The 12570-nt window shown below is 45.2% G+C and overlaps 1 protein-coding gene and 1 long non-coding RNA gene across 8 annotated transcripts in view; one reads left to right on the top strand and one right to left on the bottom strand.

Moving 5' to 3' along the window:
* Window positions 1-12570, bottom strand: part of ELAPOR1 (endosome-lysosome associated apoptosis and autophagy regulator 1) — a 73694-nt gene that overhangs the window by 28498 nt on the left and 32626 nt on the right. For 4 of the 5 annotated variants that reach the window (XM_086717744.1, XM_086717742.1, XM_025934759.2 and 1 more), the window contains exons 2-3: window positions 7835-7955; window positions 5089-5281 (exon numbers count right to left, since the gene is read on the bottom strand). In XM_086717744.1, the coding sequence (XP_086573870.1) occupies window positions 5089-5281; window positions 7835-7955 (314 nt within the window). The remainder of the gene's footprint in view (window positions 1-5088; window positions 5282-7834; window positions 7956-12570) is intronic. The other variant, XM_086717743.1, reaches the window with a different exon arrangement.
* Window positions 1-12570, top strand: part of LOC147578224 (uncharacterized) — a 65002-nt gene that overhangs the window by 36110 nt on the left and 16322 nt on the right. Inside the window, exons 3-5 of one of the 3 annotated variants that reach the window (XR_015254952.1) lie at window positions 1652-1821; window positions 2940-3216; window positions 9435-9548. This is a non-coding gene — a long non-coding RNA (uncharacterized LOC147578224). Of the gene's footprint in view, window positions 1-1651; window positions 1822-2939; window positions 3217-9434; window positions 12152-12570 lie in introns of those variants that run through there. The other 2 variants (XR_015254950.1, XR_015254953.1) reach the window with 2 other exon arrangements.

The following is a 12570-nucleotide window of genomic DNA, read 5'->3' as shown; positions in this document are numbered from 1 at the left end:
GGAGGCTGGAGATACAGCCGACATGAGGAAGACAGGTAGGTGTACCCCCACCTGTCTTCCTCCCAGGTACTGAACTACACGTTTTATATTCATGATTTCCATTCATTCCCACTTAATGGATGGTAAAACTGAGGCTCAGTGAGTACCTTGCACGGTATCACTCAGCCAGCAAGTGGCAGGGCTGAGATTCAAACCCAAGTCTGCCTAATTCTGAAGCTGTCAACGAAATTTAGCAGACACTGCTGTTTTTCAGAAACCAAGAGTCCATCCAATCTATCCCACCTGTTTTTTTGGAAATGCCCACTTTTAGATGCTGCATGTAACTGGCAACTGGGAAGAGGGAAGGCCAGAGAACCTTCTAGACTCCAGCCCTGCAGCATTTCTTTCACTTTCTCTGCCAAACTTTCCCTCCCCCTGGGTATTCCCACATGCTGGTCACTCTTCCTGGAACAAACTACCTCCTCTCCCCCTCTGTTTACTTCCTCCTCATGTCTTAAAATAACGTCACCTCGGGGCGCCTGGGTGGCGCAGTCGGTTAGGCGTCCGACTTCAGCCAGGTCACGATCTCGCGGTCCGTGAGTTCGAGCCCCGCGTCGGGCTCTGGGCTGATGGCTCAGAGCCTGGAGCCTGTTTCCGATTCTGTGTCTCCCTCTCTCTCTGACCCTCCCCCGTTCATGCTCTGTCTCTCTCTGTCCCAAAAATAAATAAACGTTGAAAAAAAAAAATTTAAAAATAACGTCACCTCATCTGAGAAGTCCCCCTTGACTCTACTGGCCTCTGCTATGTGTACCCTGAACTCTCACAGATTCTCTTCTCGTAGCCATAACTCTCCACTACTTCACTTAAACATACTATGAGAGATTGAAGACCCCCACCCTGCTTAAGAAATACAATATAGCAGAAGCCTTGGTGTACACCCAGCTAATCTCAAGCCCTTGACTACCACCTGCTCCTTTCAGCCAAGTAACAACTTTCCAGAATATGGTGCTTACCATCTGCACATGTTCCTTATCCTTTAATAATCATGCAGGTATTTCTAAACAATATGCCCTACGATCATGGTTTTGCACGTTTTCAGACCTCATGTAAATGGCATCATATTTATGTGTGCTGAAACTTACTTTTTTTGTTCGTTTCAGTATGATGATTGTGGGATTCATCCCTATTCACACAGAGCTATTTTTTCATTTCTGCTACTCTATAATATTGCCTTGCATGGTTCTACCAGAGTTATTTACCCATTACTCATTGGTGGACTTTTAGGTTGTTTCCAGTGTTTTGCTCTTGTACCCACTCTGTTAGAAACACTTGCTCTGCTCCTCGTACGCGTGTCTGAGGGAGGTGGTTGGGAGAACAACCGCTGGGTTAGAGGGCATGTGAACCTCCAGCTCTCCCAGCTCCTGCCATACCGTCTCCAAAGTAGTTGCTACCAACTTGTGCCCGCCAGCACGTGAGAGAGTTCCTGTTCCTCTACGACCTCCCCAAATTTGGAATGGTCAGACTGTAAAGTTGTTGCCAATGTGATGTAGTAAGAGACAGTGTCTCATTGGGCTTTACATCTTATTTCTTTGATTATTAGTGAGGCTGAGCATCTTTTCTTTATTTGAAATTCGGCTTCTTCTTCTGATTATATTCTTTTTTTTTTTTTTAGAGAGAGAGCATGAGCAGGGGAGAGGGGCAGAGAAGGAGAGAGAGAAAGAGAGAGGGAGAATCTTAAGCAGGCTCCAGGCTCAGCACAGAGCCCGACAAGGGGCTCAATCCCATGCCCCTGGGATCATAACCTGAGCCAAAATCAGATGCTCAACCAACCGAGTCACCCAGGTGCCCCCTCTTCTGATCATATTCTAATTCTTCTTTAATTCTTCTTTAATTGTCTGTCTTCCTAGCTGGCTTACAGATGCTCTAAGGGCAGAGACCAAACTTATCTTCCTCACTAATGTAGCCCCAGGACCAAGCCCTGTGCCTGGCACATAGGAGGGACTCAGAATTATATAGATTAATGTAGAAAATGGTGACCAAAGATAATCCCACTCTTTCATTGTTTTGCCTGAGACCAGCCCAGGCAAGTATTAACAGTGGTCTGTTAAGGGGACCTGTGTTTGTTAGAATAATAGCATGTATTTCAAGTTCCTTATTTATTTTTTTTAATGTTTATTTATTTTTGAGAGAAAGAGAGAGAGAGAGAGAGAGCAGGGGAGGGGCAAAGAGAGAGGGAGACACAGAATCCAAAGCAGGCTCCAGGCTCTGAGCTGTCAGCAAAGAGCCCCATGCAGGGTTTGAACTCAAGAACTACAAGATCATGACCTGACCTGAAGTCAGACACTCAACTGACTGAGCCAGCCAGGCGCCCCTCAAGTTCTTTAATAGTGTTATTCTCAGGGCACCTGGGTGGCTCAGTTGGTTAAGCGACCAGCTCTTGATTTCTGCTTAGGTTATGATCTCACAGTTCATAAGATCAAGCCCCGCATTGGGCTCTGCCCTAACAGCCTGCTTGGGATGCCGTCTCTTCCTCTCTCTCTCTCAAAATAAATAAGTAAACATTAAAAAAAATAGTGTTATTCTCAAATACCTACGCTGAGCTCATCCCAGACACCCCAACTAATCGAATGGTATTGATTTCTCCTGCTAAAAGAGACAACGCTTAATGCTGATGTGCTCCATGGCATCTTCCATAAATAACTCCTAGAGTGAGATGAATAATTAAAAGGATGCCATAAGTGGGCTACATTTACAAAAGGCATCACAATTCTGGGTTTTGTCAGAGTTGTCTCTGGTGAAGATCATTTCACATTCAATAATAACAACATGTGTTGATTGATTTCTAGTGGCAGGGATTGCTCTGAATTCTTCACATGGATCATCTCATTTAGTCCTTACCACAACCTACAAGAATACTATTTTTAACACTGTTTTTTTGTTTGTTTGTTTTGTTTTTTTAGGATGAGGAAATCGAGGCATGGAAGTGATTAGGAAACTTAACTAATCGCACAATTGATCACATAGTAATAAGTCTGCTAAGTGCCATAAGGAGAAATACAAGATGGTGCAAGAGTGTGTATGTGACGGGAATCTGTGGGGTCAGAGCCGGCGTCTCCGAGGAAGTGACCTTCAGGCAGAGACCTGAGTGTGAAGCAGCAGTGAGCCAGAAGAGCTGGAGAAGAGCGTGTCCAAAGACCCAGGAGGGAAGGAGTATGGTGGCCATGTGGCTGGAACACAGTAAGCCAGAGGGAAGGCATTTGGGTGAAGCTGGAGAAACGGGCAGAAGGCAGAGGCCAGACCAGGCAGGCCACGCAGGCTGCGGCAAGGTATTGGATTTTATTCCAGGAGCAACAGGAATCCACAGAATCTGGAGTTTTGAGTGGGGAAGTACGGTGGTTGGACTTGTGTTTTTTCGGTCTGGCTGCTGGCAGCCAGTGGCATGCAGAGGCTGGAGCAGAGGCTGAGACGAGTTGGGGGGCGCCGGAGGCAGAACAGCGGGGAGGCTGGCTCTGGTCAGGTTGGAGACAGTGGACATGGGTTCGGGTAACATCTCGGTACTAGCTCAATTATTGCCTTTCTGAGGGCGGTAAGGAAATCACACAGCCTCTCTAGATGGCCATTTCGTCTCCATTTCTACAGAGGAGAAACATTCTTTCTCCCCTCCCAGGGATGTCTTGGATGCCTTAAGATCCAGGCCCTGAAGCAGTGTGTGCTATGGAAACACAAGTTGTTATTAACTGGCCCACATCCTGTCTTGCTGAGAGGTAATGATTTCTGGACTCTCAGTGAGGTCCCCAGAGAGAGAAACCCTTTCTTCAAGCAGGTAAGAATTGATTGGGTGACTGGGCCTGCACCTTGTTGCAGGGGTGGGGAGGTGGAGTCAATTACATTCTCTATTAGGACGTAAATGGGTCTCCTTTCAGCTTTAATCCTCCCTGGCTTTATCTCTGTTGCCAACGTTGTCATGCCAATGATTTTGACACATAATATTAAACTCTAAAGTGACATTAAAATCGGACTATAAAATACCTGTTGCCTGGCTCCGCTAATGGGCCTTCTTTTTAAGTGTAGGAACGGGACACATTGGTCCCAGTTTTAGAGACCCAAGTGTAAACAATCATTAACTCCTTTTATCCTTTTGATTACTTGGGGGTAAGAGAAACTTTCAGGTACTTTCCTCGCATCTTATTTGTCAATATTTAACAAAGAGCATCTGTGCACCCCTCTGTTTCTCCTCCCTAGGACCCGACATTGCCTAGCATACACTAAATGTTATCTGAGGGTGGCTTCATGGGGCAGTAGAGAGCTTAGGACTGGGTTTGAATTCCAATGTCACCAGTTCTAAGCTGGGTAACAAAGGACAAGTCACTTAACCTTGCTAAGCCTCCAATTCCTCATTTGTGTAAAGGAAATAATGATAACCAATTTCAGAGGGTTCTTGAGAGAATTATAGAAAGTAATATATGTAAAGCATCTAGAATAGTGCCTGACACATAGAAGGCACATCATTTAATTCCTGTCCCTGGAATTAAATATCAAAAGATATGATAAGGGTCACTCACCAGTTACTCAAGCACCTGGGGCTGAGCTTTTCAAGTACCGAAAAGATCTCCTTCTGAGCTAGAAAATTTTTTCTGGTCACCAGGGTCTCAAGAGGTTTGGAAGATCCCACCCACCACTGACCAAAGATCTGGCCCTAGTCTATCTCCCTCAAACCTAAAAACTCAGGTTGGGCTGACCAGTTTTAGAAGTTAGCACCAAAGCCAGGAAGACACCTAGCGCTTTACACATTGGGTTGCAATCAAGTTGAGGCAGCTTATTGCTGATCCAAAATCCCATGGCAGAAATCCAGTTAGGTTCTATTTTAAGTGGACGGGGCCATTTAACCCTTATCCACCGTATCCACCCCTCTCTATTTCCCCCTGTTCTTTACCCCTCACCAACGCCTGTCAGTCACTGTAAGCTTGGATCAGTAAGAGTGGGCTGAGGTGGGCGTTATGTCCAACAGTCCTGTGGGAAGCTGCTCCAACCTAACCCTTGGCTGCTTGGCTCCCTGGTTTCCATCCTCCCCAGCCCAGCACAGGGGAGGGGACTATAGGGGGCACTCACGCAGTGCAGTTCTCTGTGGACTCGGTGGTGGTGTCCTCGATCTCCATGTTGGTTGAGAGGCTGGCAAAGCCATGGGGCAGCTCATCCCACTCGTCAAACCGGATTCCCGTGCCAAGGGAGTAGCGGCCCTCAGCGCATGGCTTACAGGACTGGTCCTTCATGTCCAGAAACTCCCCAGCTTTGCAAGAAAAGGCTGGAACGCAGAGAAGGGACAAGGGCAGGGTGGTGAGGCCACTGCCACCAGGAGGAGTAGGCAACCTGTGGGCACCCTAAAATGAGGAGCAGAGGATCAAGATCCAGAAGTTGACCCACTAAGATTTAAAACATCTTGTATGATTCCCATTATATGGAAAGTCCAAAATAGGAAAATCCACAGAGACAGAAAGCAGATCTATGGTGCCAGGGGCTTGTGGGGAGGGGATGTGGGTAGAGATTGTTCACGGATATGATGTTTCTTTTGGGGGTGATGAAAATATTGTGAAGTTAGATAGTGGTTGTACAACTGTGAATATTCTAAAAACTAGACTTTACACTTAAAGGGGGTGGATTTTATGATATACAAATTATATCTCAATAAAGCGGTTATTTTAAAAAATAAAATTCGGGGCGCCTGGGTGGCTCAGTCGGTTGAGCGGCCGACTTCGGCTCAGGTCATGATCTTGCGGTCCGTGAGTTCGAGCCCCGCGTCGGGCTCTGTGCTGACAGCATAGAGCCTGGAGCCTGCTTCAGATTCTGTGTCTCCCTCTCTCTCTGACCCTCCCCCGTTCATGCTCTGTCTCTCTCTGTCTCAAAAATAAATAAACGTTAAAAAAAAATTTTTTTTTAATAAAAAATAAAAAATAAAATTTAGGGCTGTGGGAGCTCTGCTTTAGTGAACTTGTCCCTGACAGTTTCGTTTCCTGAGGGACAGCCTTGGCCATTCTGAGAGCTCTCCAGTAGAGCATACCATGGTCTTCTGAACGGTGCCCAGCCCTTCAGCCATGAATTTCCCCGAGTCTCTGGTCTCTGTCTCTTTTCTGGCTCCACTGCCACCATGCTGGTTGGGATTCTCCTGGCTGTTAGCTCAATGATTACAGAGTCCTCCTAACTAGTTCCCTGTTTCCTGCTTTTGCTCATTCTGTGGTCAGAGGTATCTTTCTAAAACACGGATAGGTACTATTATTCCTGTTATTTAAGAGATCATCAGGCACTCCCCTTGGGTTATAGAATATAAGCTCTCAGCCAGGCATTCAAAATCTTCTGCAATTTTTTCCTCAACCTAACTTTCCAGCTTGATCTCCCACTACAGGCTTTGCTCCACTACAGCCCCATCTGTCACCGTCACCTTCCATGCGTTGCCTCCACCCCAGGCCACATGTTCTTCCCTGAATGTGTCTGGTATTCTTCCACCTGCAAACCTCTGCCCAAGTAGTTCCCCGAGCTGTTCCTGAGCCCTAGGCACCCGTACCTCCTGTCCTTTGTCATCTCATATGAATACATCATATTGGTGTGTGCCTGCTGCTAGGCTCTGAGCTCCTCTGGGGACAGTGGCTCAGTAACTGGCACAGACACAGTAGGGGCTCCATATAGTTTTGCTGAAAAAATGAATGGAGGAATGAATGTTTGCTTCTTCCACCAGACGTTAAGCTTTTGAAGGCAGAGACTGTGCCTTATATATCTCTGTGGTTCACAGTGCATGCACATAAGAGCTCGGTTAAGCTGGCGGAGTTACCTGAAGATGGCTCACTTGTTTGCAGCAGTCACACCTCAGTCCCGCTCAGATCTTCACAATATCCGTTCAGTAGTTTAACAAGCATTTATTTGCTCACCGACTGAACCAGGCACTATGTAAGTTTTTGGTTTTTTTTTTAAAAGAATTTAAATGCCCTTGGGGTGTCTGGGTGGCTCAGTTGGTTAAGCGTCCTACTTCAGCTCAGGTCATGATCTCGCGCTCAGTGGGTTCGAGCCTCGAGTCAGGCTCTGTGCTGACAGCTCGGAGCCTGGAGCCTGTTTTGGATTCTGTGTCTCCCTGTCTCTCTGCCCCTCCCCTGCTCATGCTCTGTCTCTCAAAAATGAATAAATATTAAAAAAAAAAAAAAAAGAATTTAAATCTTTCCAAATCTCCAAGTATTCCTTGATTCTAGTCCCTGTTTTATCCCTTTACACTGCTTAGAAGAACAGTGGAGGGGAAATAGCTGCCAATTGTAGAAAAATTGTGACTACAGAGTCGCAGAGGTGGGGACAGAGCTGCAGACAAGTCACGGCTTTTCTGATCGCACAGCTCCACAGCTGGGCAAGGTTCTTGTTCCCTGAAGTGATGCCCAGTGCATTTTAAAGGTCTGTCTGTGCAGAAATTCATCTTCTCTGGCTTCCTTTTCAAGAACAAAAGCAAATCACAGTCTTTTCCTAATGCCTGATTGTGGCTGGTAAGTGCAGACTGGAGAGAGATGCACAGGCACAAAAGAAAATGTATGCAAACAGAAAGAAATCGCTGACTGGCACACAGCTGGAATTGCTCATACTTTATCCCCTGATGGGATTTAAATTTAAAAAAAAGAAAGAAATAAAGAAAGAAAGAAAAGAAAAGCAAATTTAGATACCCAGTTTGCATCCATGAAATCACATTTCTGTACCAAATCTCAAAGGGGCTGGGGACTAACGGGGGAGAGATCTGATTCCTTAAGGCAGCTGCGCTGTCAGAGAGGGCCTGGCTTGGATGGCAGGAGGCTCGGGGCAGAGGCCAGAGGTGAGCGGCAGGAATGCTTACAGCACTCAGTGCCCTTGACAGGGTCGGGGAGGCTGGTGCACAGGCCCGGGGTGTGCGGCACGGCGACCCTCCACCTGGATCCCGTGCTGTCACACGCGGTGTACTCGTAGTGGTACTCAGACTGCAGGGGAGACAACAGTGGGCAAAACGTGCATTAGCAGTGACCAGACATTAACAGCTTTCCACCCACTTCCCGCCCAGCACGAGGACTGCTGGGCTGCCGACACGCGCCTGGGGCCCCAGCAGGGAGCAAGGATCATGGTGCCCGAATGTTTGTTAGGAAGCCCACAGGAGCTGCAATGATTTGGATCACTCCTCTCCACCCAACCACAGTCCAGTCCTTAGAAATCCTTTCTGTGTGGTGACTCTCTTGCTGTTGCATATAGATAATGACCCAACGAACCAAAGGAATGTGAGAAGGAAACTACAGAACAGGCTGGAAACAGGTGCTGGCTTTCTTGTCCTAAACCGTAGAATTATGAGCAAGAACTGGTCTGTGAAAAATGTGCAAAGGATTGTCACAGAAGCTGTATTTTCCTGTTCTTCACACTCCCTTCTGCCTGGAAAGATGATGAGTTCCCACCTTACATTTTATGAAAACATCCTATCTCACCCAGGCAGCTCTCATCACCTGAACCTATTCATGCCTAATTTCTCTGTGCAGTGGGACACTCACAGTTCAGTTGCTTTACTGAACTAACAATAACCTAAATAAGAGCCACAAAACAGCCCAATCAAGCATTAAATAGAACAACAGTAACAACAAAAGTAATAAAAAGCACTACTTGGGAGGATAAAAAAAACCCACAATAGATCCATCAAATGCCCTTAAACATTTCTCACTCTTTTAAATCTCGTAATAAACAACAGATCACAGAACTATTATCATTTTGGCTCTGACAAGTATTTTATAATCCGCCCTTACCTAAATCTATATTCAAGTGCAGGGAAGTACTTGGTACTATTGTGTCCATAAGAAAAATCAATTTAATGTCCCCTTTCAACCCACATAAGAGCATGATTGCATACCACGTGTAAATGCAAGGAGCTGAGACTAAAAATGGGACCATTTTGAAGTTTGCTAATCTAAGAATGCATCAGAACAAAAAGCAGAAAGCTTTACCTTTTGGAAGAGGTAAACACGCTGCATTTCATTTATTCTAAAATGCATATTTATTTCACATTTTAACATCTGTGAAATCAAAGTGGCTTATAATTGACACAATAAGGAAGCACTGTGTCATATTTTAACTGATAAAGCTTTTCCTCTCTTTGCAATACGTAAAAAACGGTGGGTCTAAGCAGCAATGGCATCTCAGATTTGTGGAAATATAGTGAACGTGTTGTTTCTCGAGCTGTAGTTTCAGAAACTCAAGATGATAAGAGAACAATTTTATTTCCCTCTATTTTAAATATTTACCAAATATATATTCTATGCCCAGCCATTAGAGTTACTAAGTGCTGCGCCCAGTATGGCTCAAGATAGCAACATACAAACTCAGCAATTTCATCCAAAGGGAGAAGATGCGGAGAAGGGGAAAATTGGGGGAACTGTTTTGGGAGTTCTAATTTTTTTATGTTCGTTTATTTATTTTGAGAGGGAGAGAAAGTGCATGCAAGCAGGGGAGGAGCAGAGAGAGAAGGAGAGAGAGAATCCCAAGCAGGTCCTGTGCCGTCAGCGCAAAGCCCAAAACAGGGCTCAATCCCACCAACTGTAAGTTGAAATCAAGAGTCGGATGCCTAACTGACTGAGCCACCCAGCTGCCCCAGTGAGCCTAACTTTTGATGAGAATCTTCGGCTTTGGACTTAGACATCAGTGTCATCTAGGAAAGAAAAACATCAGGATTCTTTGTGCCCTTGGGCTACTATCTCTCTGGGTCTATTCTCCCCACCCCCAATTCCAGTCTTTTCCTTATCTCAGAGGACTCTAAGGTGAAGAGAGCAACTACACATATAGCAATTCCAGGTCTAAATATGATACTCCCCAAAGGGTTTTACTGCAAGAATGAGGGGTAAAATTCACAGTATGTAAATTAAATGCAGAATTGAGTGAACCGGGCAGAAAGGATTTGATGTTCCCACTGTGAGCATGATTAAGCTGGTCATCCGCATAGTGATTTTACGGTTCCCAAACACGGTCTCATTTGATCTTCAAATTCCCCATAAGGCAAGCAGAGCAGGAGTGCTTCCCTCACTGTACAGGTGAGGAAACACTCACACAGGGGTGAAATGGCCTAAGTTCACACAGCTGGTAAGTCACTGAGCTAGAACCCAGGCCTTCCCACCAGAAATCCACCATCCCCATACACCCAATCAAACACAGACTCACACTGGGCCAAATTTAACAGCCAAATCTAAAAATTAAATAAGACAGTGTTGGTTGTGTGCCAGCTGACAGGCTTGCTTCGGAGGCCTGAGAATTGGTGTTAAAATATCTAATCTGTTCGGGCAGATAATTTCAGTTCACTCTGACTACATTTGGCGTTTTGGAGACACACGGGCCAAGTCCATTTCTTTTCATCGCCTTTCATTTGGTGTCCCCTGGGTGCCACTTGGGTGGGGGGTTTGCCGGGAAAATGGTGATTCCAAGCCTTAGAAAATTCCCTTTTCAATATGTGCTAATTTATTTCATGTCACTTGGGGATATTTCCACCATCCAAAGTGGCTGGATCTACTGCAGCTGTTTCAAATCTAAACTATCCTTTGAGATCTCACTATTCACAATATAAGCTTAGACAGATAGTTAAATCAGAGATATAAATGGCAGTGCTCCTGGGCTATATTCAGCATTCTGTGAACAAATCAAATCCCCAACAGTACCTCAATTCACCCAGTGATCTTTGAAAGCGTATAGTCTGCATAACATACAGATTCACAAAGGAGACCCACAAATATATTCCGCATGTATGTCTAGCACACAGTTCCTCACTCCCCCGTGCACATATCCAACTCACAATTTCAAACAGGGCACAGTAGGCAGTGGCTGCTGCCTGTCATCAGGAAAAGAAGGGTAGGGTTTGGAAATGAGGGGTGGGCACCTTAGTTAATCTGCCCTCCCCTAAATCCTCCAGCCACATGCGATACTCCTGGGGAATATGAGAGAGGAGAAGAAAAAAATCCCTAAGTTGGAACTTCCTTGGTCAAATGCTGAGCTGTCTGTTGGTACAGGAAAATTATGCCAATTGTATTAAGCCACTCACCAAAGGACAAATAGTATATGATTCCACTTATATGAGGTACCCACAGTACCTCTCAAATTCATAGAGAGAAAAAGTAGAATTAGTGGTTTCTGGGGACTGGGCCCCTGAGTACAGAATTTCAGTTTTGCAAGATGAAAAGGGTTCTTTCAATGGATGGTGGTGATGGCTGCTTAATGCCTGACCTGTTCAGTTACAAATGGTCAAGATAGGGGCATCTGGGGGGCTCAGGCAGTTAAGCGTCTGGCTTTGGCTCAAGTCATGATCTCGTGGTTTGTGGTTTCGGGCCCCACTTCGGGCCCTGTGCTGACAGCTCAGAGCCTGGAGCCTGCTTCAGATTCTCTCTCTCTCTCTCTCTCTCTCTCTCTCTCTTTCACTTTCTGCCCCTCCCCCACTCATGCTCTGTCTCTAAGATAAATAAACATTAAAAATTCTTTTTAATGTTCAAGATAATTTTATGCTATGTGTATTTTACCACAATTTAAAAAAAATAATTAAAAAAAAGATTATGCCACAGGAAAATGCCCAACCTCTGATTTATCCTATTAAGTATCCCAGAGAGTAGAAATCTGTGATCTGGTAGTTGCATTTAAGAAATATCCTCCCAGGGGTGCCTGGGTGGCTCAGTTGGTTGAACGTCTGACTTCGACTTAGGTCATGATCTCGCGGTCTGTGAGTTTGAGCCCCGCATTTGGGCTCTGGGCTGACAGCTCAGAGCCTGGAGCCTGTTTCAGATTCTATGTTTCCCTCTCTCTCTGCCCCTCCCCTGCTTGTGCTCTGTCTCTCTTGTCCTCAAAAATAAATCAAACATAAAAAAAATTAAAAAAAAAGAAATATCCCCCAAAGTGTATATCTATCTATCTCTCTCTATATATGTATATATATTTTTAAATATATATATTTAAAAAGTATATCTACCTATATATATATAGGTAGATAGATAGATAGATAGATGCCAAATTCAAAAGACACCAAGAGGGAGGAGTGGAGGAAAAAGTGGAAGGCAACAGACAGAGCGGACATCATGACAGTCTCACTGGATATGCCCGTGGCAGTTCCCTGGTGCTTATGTGTTGGCTAATGACAACTGTTTGGAAGCATCGTGTTACAGTTGTACAAATAAATATTAAGTGCTAAAAAATAACTGTTTTTCAAACATTCTGCTCTTTTGGAACTAAAATGTTTAAACTCTGGGAATACCGTTAGCTTGGAACATGTCGGGTCTTCCACATTCTAGGAAAATGGTGTTTACTCATATACCGCGTTCAACAAGTAGTTACTGAGGGTCTCTTATGTGCTAGGTTCTGGTGAAGCAGTGGTATCCGAGACAGTCACAGCTCTTAAGGGTGCAGATGTGGGCATGGTGGGGAGTGTGCTGGCAGGGATGGCACAGGGAGGAGACAGACCATAAACACGTAGGTAGGCTTATTTCTGGTCTTCCACCATTCTCTACAGTTAGTTATCATTGCATACTCCTGCTTGCCCCCACGTTCTCCAGAGAAGGTTTTGATAACTGTTATGGGCTGCACATTTGTGCC

Source organism: Puma concolor, chromosome C1 (assembly GCF_028749965.1).
Source record: "Puma concolor isolate L17-30 chromosome C1, mPumCon1.1.hap2, whole genome shotgun sequence".
In the NCBI taxonomy this organism is placed as follows: domain Eukaryota; kingdom Metazoa; phylum Chordata; class Mammalia; order Carnivora; family Felidae; genus Puma; species Puma concolor.
The sequence above is the reverse complement of the archived record's forward strand: the minus strand, read 5'-3'. Positions and strand labels throughout refer to the sequence as shown.